At 32.0% G+C, this 15043-nt stretch overlaps 2 protein-coding genes and 1 non-coding gene across 3 annotated transcripts; 1 reads left to right on the forward strand and 2 right to left on the reverse strand.

Moving 5' to 3' along the window:
* Positions 1-2201: 2201 nt before the first annotated feature.
* On the reverse strand, positions 2202-6209 carry LOC118038781 (protein PHYTOCHROME KINASE SUBSTRATE 4-like). The gene has a single exon (XM_035045200.2). The coding sequence runs from the start codon at positions 4048-4050 to the stop codon at positions 2449-2451; it is 1602 nt and encodes a 533-aa protein (XP_034901091.1). The 5' UTR covers positions 4051-6209; the 3' UTR covers positions 2202-2448.
* A 137-nt stretch (positions 6210-6346) lies between these two features.
* On the reverse strand, positions 6347-8219 carry LOC118038770 (prefoldin subunit 5). The gene is made up of 4 exons (XM_035045189.2): positions 7935-8219; positions 7698-7801; positions 7513-7590; positions 6347-6738 (listed from the first exon to the last, which is right to left on the reverse strand). The coding sequence occupies exons 1-4, from the start codon at positions 8143-8145 to the stop codon at positions 6655-6657; spliced, it is 477 nt and encodes a 158-aa protein (XP_034901080.1). The 5' UTR covers positions 8146-8219; the 3' UTR covers positions 6347-6654.
* Positions 8220-8288: 69 nt separating this feature from the next.
* On the forward strand, positions 8289-8360 carry TRNAT-UGU (transfer RNA threonine (anticodon UGU)). Its single transcript has one exon. It is a non-coding gene; the product is annotated as a tRNA-Thr (tRNA).
* The last annotated feature ends 6683 nt before the right edge of the window (positions 8361-15043 follow it).

Here is a 15043-nt window from a genome sequence, read left to right on the forward strand (position 1 = left end):
TAGTTTGCATCTAGTTACACTAAATTTTTTTTTTTAAAATAAATAGTTTGAATTATTTTGATATACTGAATTTAAAAATAATTTAAAAAAATAAAAATAATAATATTTTAATACATTTCAACATAAACAACACTTTAAAAAATAACCGTAACCACAATATAATATATGCTAGCTTTTTTTGTTTTTTCAAGGAAAAAAATGTATTTTCAAGTGTTTTATGGCCACAAAGGCCTTAACTGGTCTCCAACCACGATGAATTCAAATATTCAGATAGAAAGAAAGTAATTAATCAAATTATTATCATTCTTTGTCTTAAATTTGGTGATTTAAATTTAAAGAAAATAACCAAACATGAAAGTGAGCCAATCAGATGAAAGTATCCTGGAGTTCGTTTGTTTAGCTTAGCGTAGTGGTAGTGTTTTTATATATATATATATATATAATTTTTTATATATATTTTTAAATTATTTTATTAATAAAAATAATTTTTTTAAAAAAAATAATTTTTATATATTTTAAAAAATAATTACTTGAAAAACCATCCACTACTATTATAATCCAAAATACTATCTTAAACTTCTTTTAATCGCAATTTTAGACCGACATGAAAACTAGAGCAGAGATGACCTAAATAGGATGGTTTGTCATCTTTTAAAGGCGTTTAATTATTATATGTAGGATAAAAGTGATCTAACATAGAAGACGAGATCCAATAAAAGATGGAGATGAAGTTGCGTATGGTTATGTGTATAAATTAGAATAAATTTCTTTATATTTTGTTTAGTTGATAAAATACAAGATGAGATAAAATATTAAAAAATACATTTTTTTATTCTTGATATATTAACAATACTTTAAAACACGTAAGGAAATTACTATAGCATTTCCTACTTTTTTTTTTTTCAATTTTTTTTCCATTCCTAGGATGTTTTTTTTTTGTATTTTTTCATTATATATATAAAAGTTACATTTGTCGATTTTATTTTTTTACTATTAAATTGATTGAAAATTTAGCTTTATAGTTTTTTTCTTTGAAACATTCTCGATTATTACAGTATTTCTCCACATATTTTTTGCTTTGCTACAGTATTTTTTCACATATTATTTTCTAAAATTATCTTTGTTAAATTTATTTTTTTAATATTGAGATGGTTAAGAATTAAGCTTTGTAGTGTTTTTCTTTAAAATATTTTGGATTCCTATAGTGTTTCCCCACATGTTTTTTGTATTTTTTTTTTTTTATGATTTTCTTTAAAATTATCTTTGTCAATTTTATTTTTTTACTATTGAGTTGATTGAGAATTACAACTGTATATTTTCTCATGAAACACTATAGATTATCATGGTATTTTCCTGCATGTTTTTTTCTAAAATTATTTTTGTAGTTTTGTTAAAAAAACATAGTAAATTGCAATAGTTTTTCTTCGTATAATTTTTTTTATATTTTTTTTTTAAATCCACGACAACATCAGGCATGCCACAAGCTCGCAACAATGTACGGGTATGACATCTAGTTTTATCACTAAAACTTTTAATTTATTCATAAATTTTCTTCACTCGTCAAAATCATGTTAAGAAAATTATAATCATAAAAAAGAAAAGAAAAGATAATTTACTGTAAAAAAAATGAAATTATAATTTATTCAGTCATTAAATTATTTCTTGAAATATTTTTAATAATAAAATTAATCATATAAATTAAATACTAGCATAAATTTAAAACATAAAATAATCGAAAATGAAAGATAATAATTTCTTCACATATTTTTGTTATATTTCAATCCTCCCCTCTTCATCATTAAATTCAATTATTTTAATAGCATGATCAGTTTTTAAATCTAATTATTTTAATAGCATGATCAACTTATCAATCATCTGTGAAAATATTAATGTTTGGCATTATTTTTCATAATTAAACCCATGTATTTTTTAAATTTAGCAAAAAGATTTATAAAAATAGATGTTTACAAGCTCTTTATATTTAATTATAAAAATCAAGTTAATTAAAATCAATGGCACATGTCTGAGTATAGATTGAGATTATTAATTATGAAATGTTTAAGGAGGACATTTCTGGGGGGGAAAAAAACTTGGTTATGTTTCTATGTCTATCTTCTGTCTGTTTTTAGAGAAATAAAAATTATGTTTTATCTTCATGCATTTTGTCTTTCATATATTTATATTTTCTATTATAGAACAGTAAATAAACTATCTAGTAAGGATATGTCAAATTCCAAGCCACCCATTAATGATCGATGGTGTTTAAGCTGTAACGTTGTAATTGTTCGTTTATTTACTCAGACAAAGTATGAACTCCCTTCAACAATCAATCAAAAAAAGGTCAAAGAAAGAAAGAAAGAAAGAAAAGAGAGAAGGAGAAAGAAAAGAGTATCTGCTTAGGGAACTGATGAACATGGAAGCAAGCAATTTACCGCCATAGCTTGCTTCCTATGTTGCAAAGGGTAAAGACAATCGAGCAGAGTGAAACCTAGCAAGTGGTGGCTTGTTCATCATAGCTGGCCTACTTCCCACATGCCTCGCTGTGGAGCTTGCTACTCTTTGTCCCTCTGCAGGCACACATTTCACCGGATGTGGCCCTACACTAACCGCCTTCTCGCACCGACAGCTCATCAACAACCCTCCATTCCCTCCTCTGTTCTTCCCACCGCCGCTATTCTTTTCATCCTCGCGGCCACGCATCATTGCCGTTTCATCAACTTCTGATGCACTGACTGAGAAGTTAGTAACACTTCCTCTGTCAAACCCTTCTGCTGTTGTCACACTCCAGTCTATGCTAACCTCGCTAGGCTCATAACATTCTGTTGGTGCAATTGATGGTGTTCTAGGTTCATCAAGACTTCGTCTACAATACAAATCCCCTCCACTTGTTGCAGCTAATCGCCTTGTGTTAAAGCTAGGAGCATCATCAAGGGAATCGCGATGATTAGGATACATTGCATATGATGTTGTCTGAGTTGAGAAACTCTCAATCTCGAACAAGTCTGAACTTGCATCGCTTGCCATGTCGTCGTCCACGACCGTGAAGCTTTGACGTCGCTGAAGATCAGAAATTGACTTTGTTGGAACAGGACCTTCAGCTGGCCGAAAAACTTCCAACGACTCGCGGGGTGGATCCTCAAGAGGAGGGTTATATGTAGTTGACGGCAACACCAGTTTCATGGGAGGTGGGGTTTGGCTCAGTATAGGAAAACTGAACCCAGCAGTAGTATCTGTACTAAATGGTCTTGTCGAGGCCACTACACGTTGGTGGCTTAAGCCTGAAGGAAATCGGTTGTTGTCTGCCAAGATTCGATGAGTATTAGGAATCGCTTCACGTCTTCCGAGCCAGTCCGGTGTAGCCGAACTGTTTTCAATAGGATTTTCTACAGGGGTAGGAATCTGAATCTGCTTTTTGAGATCCACAGGGAGTCCCTTGGTGTGACTTATCCGTGATGGGGTTCTTGGTTCTGATTGCTTTTCCTCGATTTGAACAGATTTCTTACCTGAACAAGGACATTTTCTCCTGAGAAGCCATTTTGTACCAGACCCTCTTCTCTTGTCATCATTTCGAGGCTGGTTTCGCATGGAGACAGCGATAGCACCTGGTGGATTAGACAATAAACCAGCCTGGCTATTCCAGCTAGCTTCAGATGAAGCGGTTGGTGTTGCGTGGAAAGAACGAGCTCTGTAATTCCTGCCATATCCATCGACCGAAGACGAGGCAGACGACAATCTAGGAACCGAAGGGAAATCATATCGCTCGGATACGCGTTCAAGTTTAGCATTAACTGGAGAGACTCTCTTGCTCAATCTGGGGTCACTGCCACTTTCATTGAAGTACTTCTGTGCATCGAAAATGCTTATCTCAGAATCATCAACTTGAGTAATCTGTTCTGGCATCGGTCTGAGATAGGAAGAAAAGGATGCTTCTCTAACAGTTGGTTTTTGTGGATAAGAAATGCAAGGATGAGTGGATTCAATGATGCCAAAAATGGGCTGCGGAGCTCTGCCTCCTGCAGTAATGGTTTTCATCACTTTCGATCTTTCCATACTAAAACTCACACGCTTTCAAGCAATATTCAGATCCAAAAGCACAGAAAAGTATGGGAGAGAAACAGAAATAATGATAGCACGGGCTGCCTCTGAAATTCCCTTAGTTCTACTAAATGTAGAGATATACCACACCTACCTTGTCCACAACATGAATCAATGATGAAGCAGTAAAATGTTCCTACCTGTTCTTCAGTTACAAACGTACATTCCATCTACCTTTCTACAGGGGAGGGGGTATAATAAAATAGTGGTCCCCACACCCTCTTATGGAGCATTGCACCCGGTCCCACCCAACATATCTACAAAGCCTCTATATCCACGCCTGCATCTAGCAGAAGCTCGAGAGACTCCACGTGGCATGAGAATCAGTCATAGATTCAGCACCAATCCTTGCCTATGACAACGCTCTAGCCAAACGAAACATGTTTGGATTACCAAACGCTACCAGCAACGAGAACATTAACCGTCTTGACCATAACTCAAGCAGTTACCACAATCTTTTACGACAAAGGCCAGCCTTTCTAGTCATCTACCAAGCACAGAATGTACAAAAACAAAAGGCATATCATGTTAGATTGAAGGTTCATCATGCCCTACATACACGGCTACCAAAATCAATCAACGTCTCTAGGGATTGGGTTTGAACCACAAGGACAGTGTGCAATAATGTCATCATAATGTTTTTCATCAACCCTTCTTCCTAAATGTCAAATAAGCCTGACCCTGTACAGTTCATATCCACATTCCTCTACCGCTGGTGTCTACTGTCACTTGTGGAAATTGCCTCCAAGACAGCAACAATAACTCCACCAAATGATCTTGTGTCCACATGATAAGAGAGACATAATTTACAGACACGCATACAAAAGAAGCAATGAAGAGGGGTGGTTTAACTATTATACTATAGGACAGAAATTGCTTTGGAAGTTTATTCAACCAGGGATTGTCCCGAATCTTTGTCTGTTTATCTAATCACTTCTCCATTTAACGGGGAAAGAAAATGGATTCTTCCCCTGATTTGTAACTAGAAACTTCTCTTTTTTAAGATGCAATGCCTTTGAATTTTAAATGCCTGTCTTGATATTGTTTTGTTTCAGTACAATCAACTTCTCCTTTTCATTTCAACAGTTCAGAGGATGCCGTTTAGGGTCAGCTCTTAAAACTAAATCCTTTCTTAATCGAGGTCTTAACTTTGCAAATTAGAGTCCTAAACCTCATTTATTTGAGGGATTTAGTTTCTCTGGATGTTAAAGGAAAATCAAAACAAAAGGGGTCCATTGGTCAATCCATTGTTAAGGGCCTTCGCTGTTGAGGTATTAGTGGGTGTATTCATGTCTCACTTTAGGGTTGCAAATAAGGTTGAACCTGAACGCACTTCTTTACTAAAGGAGCCAAACTTGAACATGGATTCTCATGTTAAACACGCCTAGACTTCGTACGGGATTGATTGGGGAACCAAGCTCGAGTTAATAAGAAATTTAAGGATATATGATAGAATGATCCCAAGTTCTGCTCATATTGAGGCCTGTAATCAAGTGATTACAGCCGAGTCACAATCTCTTTCAATCCAACATCAATTAGTTTAATAATGAAAGAAAAAACACAAACAAAAAGAATAAAAGAAGCTGAGGCATAATCCAGATAACTGCACAACCAAGAAACGATGCTCCTACTGAGCATACAAGTATTATTTATACACAAATTGTTGCATCAGGTTCTTGATTAGGTCTGATAAAGCAAAATTAATTTCGCAATTCCAATACATCACTTGTGGTCTTGTGGAACAGTCAAGATTCCACTCTTTGAGTGTGTTCTGTGAGTGTGTTTGAGATTGTCGTAAATATTGCTTTTAAGAATATTTTTCATTTAAAAATATATTAAAATAATATTTTATTATTCTTTTTAATATCAGCAAATAAAACAATCCAAAAATAATTTTTTAAAAAATGAGTAATTTGAAGCTAACAAAAAATACTAGTAAATTTTGAAAAGCACATCCAGTAGCACAAACAAACACGGCTTTGCAACTGTGAGGAGTTGAAATTTGGCCCCACCAAGCCAAAATATAAATAGAACCAATAAAAGCTCTTGGACCACAACCTTTCTATTAGGCAAGCAGGATTAGTTGGAAGTTCAGCACATTAGTAAATTTCAAATACATCAAAAAAGAAAGAAATCAATACAGTATGAAGCATTCATTTTTAGCCAGACAGAGAAAATCTGTGGAGAACTGATCAATAAGGGAAATTAAACTAATGGCAAAGCAAAGTCATAAAACGCATAACACACCATCTGAAATAAAAGATTCATTAAACAGATCAACATGCCTTCAAATTATTGAACTGCGAGGATACCTCAATGACCTCCCTACTAACAAGATTGGATATTATCATCACTAACTTCACAGTATTTTCAACGTAATTGGATAATCCAAGGTTGGTCTCATTTGAATTGCGAAAACTTGTACTCACTCCTCATTGAGAAAGAAAAAAAATCGGTGAACACTTACGTCACCTCTAATGCAGTTTTACAGAGTAGTACCTTTACACAAAGCTGGGAATTCAACAACCTAACAAAAAGAGTGCAGAGATTCTGAAAATCTTAAGTTGCAGGAGCCAACTGCCTCAGTTTTGCCTGTAAGATTGCCCCTGCTTCATCTGCTACAGTCTTCTTTTTAGTTGCAAGCTGTGATTTAAGCATTTCAAATTTAGCAATCCCATCACTGAATGACTAGCAAGTAACAGCGATGGTAATATCAAACCATTGAAAAAGATTGAAGCCTCAATTTCAAAGAAGAAAAGAAAATGCATTTTAAACCCTTGAATTAGTATTATTATGTTTAACTTGACGGACTACTTTCTTCCCAGCATGCTTCTTTTGACACGGGATTAATAACAATCAAAATTTCTGCAAGTGTGGTCCTAAATAGAAAACTTGTCAGCTCTCCAATCTTATGCAAAATGCAACAGTGGCCAAGTGCTGGTATGGTTTGGTGTCAGAAGACCAGTATACAGGGAGTTCGAATTCATTCCAATTTAAATCACATGACCGCAGCACAATCCTTCAAAATTGCTGCAATTCTTGTAAGTTGGGACATGAACTGACATTATAGAAGGGAAATGAAGAAACATGGAGAAACCAAGAGTAGAAAGGTGCAACTAAATATGGTGAAAATGGATTTAAGCTGACAAATACTTTGGGAAAAGACTGACAGACAATTAGCATTGCATGGTTCAATCAACAGTTATGATGCGCTACGCAGGTTTAGCACCATACCAATTAGTAAAGCACCCTATCAAATTGCTAAAAAGCAGTTCCTTCTAAAAGACTGCACTCCCCAAACACAATTATCATCAAAAGAATAGGTTTAAGGAAACCAAACTAAGTGCCCAGTGCTACTATTTCCAAATGTGAACAATTCCGCAACATCCTTAACACGAAGATTGATTGAAAACATACCTCAATAAGCTGATCAAAATTAGACTTCAACAAGTTAATCTTGCGCTCGCAATAATCTTTCCCTTCATTCATTGTTTTCTGTTAACAAAACCAACAGACAACCAATCAATGAAGTTAAAACAATCCAATCCGATGCTAAACCACTAAACAAAACAAAAAAAAGCAGCAAGCTGTAACCAACTAACCTCAACAAAATATCCAGTTCCAATATCAACAAGAACTTTATCAGCATCATCAAGTGTACCAGGTACATAAAGTGAAGCAGTTAATGGCACCAACATCTTCTTTCCTAATATTTCAAAAAAAAAACCCACAACCCAAACCCACAAAAACAAATCATAAAGATTCAATCTTTGACTTATAAAACAAACAAAGATCCAAAGAGCTCGAAGCTTTAAGTGAAAAGGAAATAAAGGGTTTACCTTGGGGACGGAGAGAGAGGTCATGAAGTGAAGTGGCGGTGATTTCAAGACGACCAGTGGCTGTCTTGATGTTGTTAAGGCTGTCTTGTAAGAGATTGACTTCAAGATCTATTTGTTCTTTTAATGCTTTTAGTTGTTCTATACTCATTTTCTCCATCTCAGATGCTCTCAACACCGCTGGACTGGTAGCTCCTCCTTTGGATGATGCCATGGTGATGATTGTTGCCTCCTATGTTTCTCCTGTTGCTTACACTCCTTGTTGTGGTGGTGCCACTTGTCCCTTGAGGCCCAGGTTTGACGGGGCGCAATTTAATATAATAACACAAAATTTTATTTGAAAAACAGTAGTCAGCTGCCCCTATAGCTCAGTGGTAGAGCGTCAGTCTTGTAAACTGAAGGTCTGTAGTTCGATCCTGCATGGGGGCATTGAGTATTTTAAAAGAGTCTTGTTGTTTTTAAAAGTTTATTTCTCTTAATGTATTAAAATAATATTTTTTTTATAATTTTTAAGAATTATTTTTAATATTAACACATCATAATATTTTAAAATAATAATTTTAAGAAAAAAAAACACAATTTTAAACGCCTTTACAAACGGCTTCTAAATTTTCAAGAAATAAAGACATTGAAAATAAAAAAGACAAAACAAAATAACATTGCATTTGGTGGTGTTTTAACAGACATAGTAAATTTATTTGTATATTTATTAATGGTGGACAAGACAATAAAAGATATATTTTATTATTAATATTTATTATTGTCAAACTTACATATTTTTTAAAAAATAAAATTTCTTTTTACTTTAGTTTATATTGTGTTGAAATTAATAATGGTATAATAACTCTAATTATAAAACTCAGATTGACCTGATTGATCGACCTGAGACCCTACTGCTTTGGGTTTTGGACCTGTTTAGGTTTAAGAAAAAAAAATAGAGGAAAATTTGGCATGGCTTAACCCGATAAAAAACTTAGATCGACCTATGATTTGGTTGACCTAGGATAAAAACTAGTCAAAACTCATTAACTGTTATTTTGAAAATATAATCTTTGGTCAAAATAACATTATTTTGATCATTTTTAGAAGAAATGTTATTTTAGTTAACCCTCCTAATCTGTAACTTATTCCAGATTAGGTTTTAAAACTATTATTATAATCATTTTTATCATTGCATGTCTTAGTTGAACAATTCTAAAATTAAAAGTTTTTTACATTGATATTTTAGAGATAAAATATAATAAATATTTTCTCTGAATACATGTTCTCTTTGCACTTCTTGTTTTGAAAGTATAAAAATTCACTCCAAAATAATTCTAGAGATAGATTTATTTTTATATTATAAATATAAAAACAATAAATATTTTTCTCTTCAATCAAACATTTTTTTTTCTAATAGTATTTTTTTTTTTATCTCAGAACAGTAACCAAACGCTATATTAGAATTAAGATATGTAATAATTATGAAGATCATAATACAATAATATTTTATTTTATTATTATTTAAAATCAATTGAATCCTTCTTGATAATAAAGAATTGCAAATTGAGAATCAAATTGTTTCCCCTTGATTATTTATTTTCTATCTTAGAAAAGAATAAACAGGTTTTTAAATAGAGTTTGTATTCACTTAAAGATTTTTTCTAAGAATTCCAATCTAACTAATTGTTGCTTTTTTATTTAAAAAATAAATAGAGTTTGTGTATAAATAGGAAACTTAATTATGTTTTTTTTATTGTAGAAAAGAATAAACGGGTTTTGTAATAGAGTTTGTATTTAACTGAAATTTTTTAATTTATTTAAAAATCAATCAAATACGTTTTAATAAAAAAACACTTGCAAATTAATATAAAAATAAATAAATAAAATGTTTATACAAATAGGAAAGGGCATATATACATTCTATCTACTACGTTCATATTGCATACAAACATAATTTTATTTTATATGAACAGACAAAATGTTTCTTTTAAAGAGTATCTTATAACATGATAGATTGATATATATACCAATACAACAAGATTTTCTAACATCATTATTCCCTAAGGATTTTTATCCTCTTACATTTTTACATGCAAGTTGAGCAATCATGGAGTTCTAACATGCCAAAGTAATTTCTTAAAAGAAAAAAAAAGATATTTTATATATGTTAGGTATAAAACAAAAGGTGAGGAATTCTAATTTACCGTCTATTTTTTATTAGTAAATTGATATATATTTTGTAAGTTTTATCAAAAGTTCCAGAATAAATGTGAAATTTATAATAGGAATTTCGAGGAAGATATTACCTTCTTTTAGAGATTTTTTTTTTTTGTTATGATCTCCAAGCCAGCAATTGCTTGTGTATAGAATTATACATATCTCTCATTGTTAAATATATAAATATATAAATATATATTCCAACTATAAAAATTCATAGGTCTATGTAATCCATTTACACCCATAGTTTCACTTAGTCGAGCCAAACACATCCTATTCTGTTCACTCGTCTTTTATATCTCAACAATCATTTATTCTTGAACCCTTTTCTGCACACTCTCGTCAAATTCATATAATGAATAACTTTAGCTAGAATCTGGTATGTCTAAAGTTGAAACCGTATGGCTCGTCCTATGTTCTTAGATAGATACCGTAGGTAAATTATAAACTCAATTTCTATTAAGTCCATCACTTACAACAGTCTTTAACCATATTTGAGGATCATAAGAAGGGTAGATGAAAGTCTTTTCATCATATTTATCAACCATGTTAATGCTATATCTCTCCTATAAAACAAAAAAAATTCAATTTCAAAATTTAATTATATTTTATATTATTGATGCTAATAAACAATCTTAACATTTCAAATCAATGATAACTATCAAAATACTTATAATGAACACTTTCATTTTTTTTATCAACAAACTTTTTCTTTGTTTTTTCCTTATCTCTATTCTTTATAGGAGTCTCCTCATATAACTCCATTAGAGTCAGTTATCATCCAAGTTGATTTTCCTATAAATTAAATAGTTTGTTAAAAGTCTCACTTATAAACATATAGTTAAAACTTCAAGAAAAGTAATAAAATATATAACAATGAGCTCTAACTAGGCATTTTGCATAGTGGGTAAGTAGAATGTCTCCCCCGATGTGTTTGCTTATCGAACCATGATTTTTTTTTATTCTTATTTTGTGCACCAGAACTTGAGCATTTTGTAAAATTTTCTGGAACTACAAATTCAAGATAAGTTGCCCAATCATGGTATGTGATATACTTTGGTTTATATCTTTCACATCTTTCAATGTCATCTGACTCATCCTTCTTAATTATTTATTTGTGAGCATTGTACAAATATTTATTATACATAAATTATAGAAGAAAATAAATGAATATAAGCTTACAATAATATAACATTAATTGATTTAAATTTACCTACTCGCACAATGGTTTTTTCACACTCTCCTGACAAGCACCTCGTTGCTCTTATTCCACCAAAATCTTTTATTAATTGATTCATACATGAATTAGTTTTAAAAATTTTATAAACCAGTCACTCGAATTAGAGGTTATTTATCTAATCTTAAAGTTTCACCACCAAGCATCTACCATATACATCCATTCAGGATGGTCATGAAGTTGAATCCATTAAAAGAATGGTTCTTCAAATGATCACTCCATCATACAGGTAATGAAATTAGTAACTTCAATATTAGTAAACCTGAAAATTATTTTAAGAAAGTTATTTTCATACAATTGTTAAACTTAAAATAACTCCATAAGAATAAATAACATCATGAGACAAAACAATTACAATGAGAGATTGCCCTTTTATTAGTTATCTATTTGCTTGAAGTGGAATCTATCAAATAAGAGACATTGAATATGTTGTCTTTAGTGATTAAGCCTTGGTCGGTAACTTTTATATTAGGTACCTCTTCATAATCATCCCATAGATTTATAGCATGATCACCAACACTACTACTTGATGAAGCAGGAGCACTCTTGTTTGACTTGGACTTGTTTTTTTCTTGAATACATGGTAATTGAAAGTAAACAATGAACACAATTCAAAAAATAAAGCATATTATCAAACACAAATTCAATTATTTATTAACAATGAATAATAATTAACCTATACAAATCAACTAATAACTTAATAACCTATCATTTTTTAAATTTTAAAGTAACTCAATTTCTCCAATTTAGAAAAAATAATAATTTATAATCCAATAACTACCAAACACTTCATATGTTGAAACATACTTAACCCCTAATTGTTATGAATTTCACACAAATTCAATTTTTTTCAAATTTTCAACTAAACCATAAAATTAACAAAAAAAAATAATCGGTACCCAACCATCTACCCATTATTTATGCAAATTAAGAATAAACAAAATTAACTAATACTCTAATTGTTATCAATTACACATTAATTTGTTTTCCAAAATTTTTAACAAAAAACCATAATTAATTAAAATTAATTGGACCCAACTAATTTTCCATCATTTCTTCAATTCAAATTTATTCAACATAAATTAATAACTTCAACTATTATCAATTCCACACAAAATAGCTTTTCATAAATCTTCAACATAATCATAAAATTGATACAAAATAATTGATGCCCATTAAATTACCTATCATTTCTTCAATCTAACACACCTAAGTTGTAAAATCACATTCAATTTTATCAAATGACAAAGTAAATCTATTTCCTCCAAATCCAAAACAAATCCTAAAATAAAAAACATACATTAATACAATAAAATTATCATTATAAAACAAGTAAAATACTTATATATACAAGCAGATTACAAATACTACAAACAAATTTCAATAAATTAACTTAACACTTAAATGTGTTAAAATATGAATGAGTGGGTGTGCTTACTTGGTAAAGTGAAGTTTTAAAATAAATGAAACCTAAAGGGGGGGGGGGAGCTTAGGCTTTTGAAGAGATATTGCATCGATATCCGTGGGTTTAGTGGCTGGACTACGAGAAGGGAGGCTGGTAAAATTTTGAAATTGGGAGAGAGGGGGTTGTTGTGGTGAATTGGAAGAATATGATGAGATGGGAAGAGGTGAGGGTTGTCGGGTTTTAATTTCTCTTAAAATCATTGATGGAATTTATGTTGGCAATTTCATCAACAATCTGGCATATCAACAATGTTGATGTAATTATTGATTGAGGTTTTTTTTATTATTATTGTTGTTGTTTTTGTCTAAAATTATTAATGAGAATATTTTATCGTAACTTGTTAGTGTTTTTGTTTTATTTTTTTTTCTGACTTCCAAGTAGTGGAATATACTAGGTTTATTGATCTTTGTGTAATTAATTGCAAAAAAAGAGAGGTTAGGACTCCATATGATCACTTGTTATTAAAACAAAATACCTCTATTAAAAAATTGATAAAAATGCCAAATACATTATTAATTTTTTATAATTAGATTAAAGATGTTATTGGTTCAAAGACAACTGCATTTTAATAATTAATCTTATTTAATTATTTTTATACATAATTTAGTCCCTTGTCAATTCCATGTCATTTTCCAATTAATTTTTTTTTTCATTGAAAAGTATGAGAAAGAAAAGGAGAAATAGGTGGATGGAAATCTTTTTTATTAGGAAACAAGGCATTTTTGGAGCAAAAATCTACTGAAATGTGGATGGTCAATGCTGATAAAAGGACAGATTAATTATTTTTTTATACAGCATGGACTAATTAATTATTTCATATAAACTAAACTCCGTCTGCAAGCTGTACAATTTTTCAATTGATGAGAGGAAACCTTTTAGCATCACCTTTCCGGGCAACTGCTTCCTTTTGAATATATTCATTTGGGATAGTTTATTGACCCATGAGTCTTGAAATGAAGTGAGGATTCCAGCTCTGTCATTGTTGTCTTCAACCTCCTCCTACTAATGCCATAAGCTTATCACTATGTCTAGCATGGATCGCAAAACCACCTCAACAAGGAAGAAAATGGGAGGAAACTGTCACCTTGCTGTTTTCTACTCAACGATCATGCTTACCAGGGATCAAAGATAATTTTACTGGACTCAAACCTGCACATCCTCGATTTTGAAGAATTGCAGCAGAAGCATCAACCAAGAGAGAACAGAACAGATCTTTGAAGGTCGTTGGTTTTCTCTTGAGGCCCATCAACAATGGCCTTTGCCCTATCAATTACAGTCTTGCTTGATGCATCTCACATGGACACTCACTGACTTGGCTAAACCAGGTCTAATAAATTATATTCGGAGCTGCTTCAATGTGACAGGATCATACCATTTTTCTCCCAGCATTGAATATGTAGGGCCCTCTCAATAATTAGTATATCTTATCATTCTAAGCCTTTTTGGTTTGCACTAATCCATAACAACTAAGTACAGATACTGACATGACAAATGGATCTTGTTCTTCCCACCTTTTTAAAGTCTTCACTGTTCCCGCTAATTATTTTGTTGCATCTGCTAACCCATGATTTATTCTCCTCCTTTTGTCCTCAAATGCAACAACACGGAGCCTGATACTGTATCAACAGCTGTCCCTCATCTTTAATATTTGGTTTCTGCGCACAACCTGAACCCACTACCTTAAAACCAGCCAAGCCATGGAATCCTTGGAAGCTGAAACTACATCAGAGAGACAACAGCATTGCCCCTTGACAACATGGCTTCGAATGAAATCATGTCCATGGGGAGTTCGCGTATAGGAGATGCCATTTAAGCGTGTATTCATGACTGGAAAATGCAGATGGGTTTACATAGGCAAACCTCGAATAAATGGAGGAACAAGGGATCCATTAACCAGGCATGTCACACACACCAAAACACACCCGTAATCCCAGACACCCAACTCCCCTACTGTTCTTCGTTAATAATGTCGATATGATGCTCCGAACAGAAATGCATTTGGTCAACTACTACCGGTTTTCATTAAGATACATGAAAAGGATGTGATGTAGCATCTTACAGTCGATACAAGAGATGGATCCGAGCAGTAAACAGTCAAGAAAACTTGGGATGATGATACATGGATGACAACTTGAACAGAAAAATGAAACCCTTGAAGAAAACCTGCCTCCCACAGCAAACAAACTAGTTGAACATGTAAATGATATGATT

Source organism: Populus alba, chromosome 5 (genome assembly GCF_005239225.2).
Source record: "Populus alba chromosome 5, ASM523922v2, whole genome shotgun sequence".
NCBI lineage: Eukaryota > Viridiplantae > Streptophyta > Magnoliopsida > Malpighiales > Salicaceae > Populus > Populus alba.

Excerpts from the sequence above, each read along its gene's own strand:
- LOC118038781 (XM_035045200.2), bottom strand. The coding sequence starts at position 4,050 with ATGGAAAGATCGAAAGTGATGAAAACCATTACTGCAGGAGGCAGAGCT.
- LOC118038770 (XM_035045189.2), bottom strand. The coding sequence starts at position 8,145 with ATGGCATCATCCAAAGGAGGAGCTACCAGTCCAGCGGTGTTGAGAGCA. Across the intron at positions 7,802-7,934 it reads CCTCTCTCTCCGTCCCCAAG|GAAAGAAGATGTTGGTGCCA; the intron begins GTAAACCCTTTA and ends TTGAAATATTAG. Across the intron at positions 6,739-7,512 it reads ATTTTGATCAGCTTATTGAG|CTTGCAACTAAAAAGAAGAC; the intron begins GTATGTTTTCAA and ends CTTAAATCACAG.